Source organism: Monopterus albus, unplaced genomic scaffold (genome assembly GCF_001952655.1).
Source record: "Monopterus albus unplaced genomic scaffold, M_albus_1.0 scaffold130.1, whole genome shotgun sequence".
Lineage (NCBI taxonomy): Eukaryota > Metazoa > Chordata > Actinopteri > Synbranchiformes > Synbranchidae > Monopterus > Monopterus albus.
Genome location: NW_018128010.1, coordinates 1,161,751 through 1,164,899, shown reverse-complemented (window position 1 = coordinate 1,164,899; position 3,149 = coordinate 1,161,751). Strand labels below are relative to the sequence as shown.

Here is a 3,149-nt window from a genome sequence, read left to right as displayed (position 1 = left end):
CTGGCACCTATGCTGACAGTGAGGAGAACACCTTCTTTGTCTTTTTGGATTTTATTAGACAGAATAGAGAATGCGAAAACAGAACTGCAGTTTACCTGGCACCGTGTGCTCATCAGGAAAATAATTAAAAAAGTAAAGCAGGACAAACAGTAACGACACTCTCTCAGGGCAACCCAAGTTCCGCGCCAACAGAATCTAAACAACACGCCCACCTGTCATCCCTCTTATCTCCTCCCGCACCTGTTCCTCCCCCCATCCCACATTGGCCAGAACAGCGTGGCATTTTGCAGAAAACAGCAGTAACCAATACATGAACAGCCTTCAATAACATTGTCAAACCCATTCGCACACAACAAAACACATGAACATCAGCGGCCGGTCAGGGTCGCCACAATATATATTCAGACTTTCATTATATACATTCTCAAGTTTCAATCAATATATTCAGATTTTCATTATATATCTATATCTTATCTATATCTAACATTATATCTAGTGTTATCTATCTATGTAACTATTATCTATTTCTCTATGTAACTTACTATCTATCTATCTATTGATCTATCTATCTATCTACAGTGATTCTCCACTAAATACACAATCTGCTACAACACTACTAACTCTCAAAGCAACAAACCAACCTGCTCTGCAAAGACAAATTTAAATGAACTCCACTAAATAGGGGCATTGTATCTCTTGGCACAGCGCAGTACCACACATACAGCTGGGTTACACTAACGCTGAAGATCAGGGTTGTCTTTAATCCCAAAACATGGCTTGGAGTTTGTAGTCGCTTCCTGTTAAGCGCTGTGGGAGCTGACCAATCAGAGCAGACTGGGCTTTTAGGGAGGGGGCCAGGAGCACTGAGGAAACTAATGCGCTTTAGGAACGTACAAGGGTGTAAATGTTTTCTAATAGAACCTTTAAATAACAATATAAACCTGAAAATGAGCATCATTTGTGACCTTTAAATGTTTCAAGTAAATAACTGTAGTTCAGGCCAAAAATACTATTCAGGAGGCAAGATTTTGATAATGTTCCACAGCCAACATTAATGGGCATACATCTATAACACTCATTTTCTTTGTATATGAAGTCTGACAGCATTAAAAGCAGCTGGCAGGGTACTGTAACAGTTTCTAATAAAAATGACCAACAAGTTTGGACATTAAATTATACTGCTTTATTGAAGCCAAGAAAGCTAGCTGGATGGGATGTTTTGCTCCAAGAAAATAATTTTCTCAACTTGCAAACAAACAACAAAAAATCTTTACAGGCATGCATAAACATGTTTCTGCTTCCCAGGATACACACAGTCAGAATCTTTAAAAACTTGAGGGCACTGTGGGAACTGGCTCCTCAGAGAATTAATCTTTACACATCATACGACCTGAGTCTGCTGGGAGCACTTGAAATATAAGATGTCAAGAATGTTAATGGAGCCAGACCATAGTCTTTCAGTCTAACAGGTAAGATGTAAGAAGTGAGAGGTAAGACAATATGTAACATGCAGGACAAAATAATCATTCCGATATTTTGTGGAATATCACTTGATTTGCTAAACGTTTGTCTCCTTTCTTTTGTATAACTACATCAGTGAAGTGTTATTTATTTCATGACTCTTGTCTAATTTTACTTCCAGATTTCTTGGTTTTATTCCTCTCTAAGGGCTGTTTCTGTGTACAGGTGACAATGATATACACTAATATTACAACTATAAAAGACTTCATTATCACTGGATTCCCTGGACTTCCACCTGAGTATTATGGACTCGTGTCTGTTCCCTTTCTCCTCATTTTCCTGGCTATTGTCGTGGGAAATGCTTTCATTTTAGCCATTATTTCATATGAACAGTCTCTTCACAAACCAACATACTTGATTATTTTTCAGCTTGCAATGACAGACATCACATTTGGCATTGTGACTGTTCCAAAAATCATTGCCAGATATTGGTGGGATGACATGAAATCTTCCTTTGGAGCCTGCTTTACACAAATGTATTTTGTGCATTCTTTGGGAGCTATTAATTCTTCAATTTTGATGATTATGGCTTTAGATCGCTTTGTTGCCATAAAGCTTCCTTTCCGATATCCTGTTTTGATTACAAACAAAACAGTTTGTATTGCTGGTAGCCTGTGCTGCGCAGTGACATTTATACGCATGCTGGGGCTTGTGCTCCATGCATTAACTTTGCCTTACTGCAACCTAAATATCATCGCACAGTGTTACTGTGATCATATATCAATAACTCAATTAGGATGTGGTGAAAATGTTGTATATGTTAAATATGTTGCACTTGTAAATTCTATGCTCAGTCTCTTGGGTCCTTTAGTAGTCATCATTTTGTCTTACTTTTTTATTATCATAGCTGCTCTGAAAACGCCTCATACTGTGAGCCGTCACAAAGTCCTGTCCACCTGTGCACCTCAGATCTTTATTACCTGCCTTTATTATGTGCCGAGATGCTTTGTTTATCTTGCTAACAACTTGGGATTCAGCTTCAGAACTGATACTCGTATTATTATTACAGTGATATACAGCCTCATACCTTGTGCAGTTAATCCACTGATATACTGTCTCAAGACTAAGGACATTAAAGAGGTTTTGATGCGAAGATTTAGTAGAAAAGTAAGAATTTCAAATTGACTACAAATACAGCATTAAGTAACTTCATGGGTTGTAGGAAAACACATAGTATATGCTGTTTGTCATTTATTTATTTATGTATCTGGTACAATCCTAACAGACTTTTAATATTAATATAGTGCACATCATCATAGACTCTTAACTCCGGGACTAAAAAGTAAAAGTGAAATTTAAGGTCGACTAAAAATTTTGTATTCTTACATTTTAGATTCTCTATTTATTACCAGGCCCAAACTAAATTTGCGCCCACAGATTTTTGATGACAGTTCCACTACTCCCCCCCACCCCCTCCTTATTTTACATGGTGGTCAGTCAGTAGCCAACATCTAAAGAAATTGAACTTTCTTTATCAGTGGACACGTGTCCTTAAATTTATGGTTATTTTAGGTTGCTTTAATGCATTTTGTGCCTACCTTTGCTCAAAAAATAATGGTTGTTGGCTAAATGAATACTTTCTTGTACATTACAAGCAAAAAAAAATATATATATTTTTATTATAATAA

The 3,149-nt window shown here is 37.0% G+C and overlaps 1 protein-coding gene across 1 annotated transcript; it reads left to right on the top strand.

Moving 5' to 3' along the window:
• Positions 1-1,214: 1,214 nt before the first annotated feature.
• LOC109967518 (olfactory receptor 52B2-like) lies at positions 1,215-3,134 on the top strand. The gene has a single exon (XM_020613152.1). It carries the CDS (start codon positions 1,693-1,695, stop codon positions 2,644-2,646), a length of 954 nt encoding a protein of 317 aa, XP_020468808.1. The 5' UTR covers positions 1,215-1,692; the 3' UTR covers positions 2,647-3,134.
• Positions 3,135-3,149: the final 15 nt, after the last annotated feature.

Coding starts and splice junctions, on each gene's coding strand:
- LOC109967518 (XM_020613152.1), top strand. CDS start 1,693: ATGATATACACTAATATTACAACTATAAAAGACTTCATTATCACTGGA.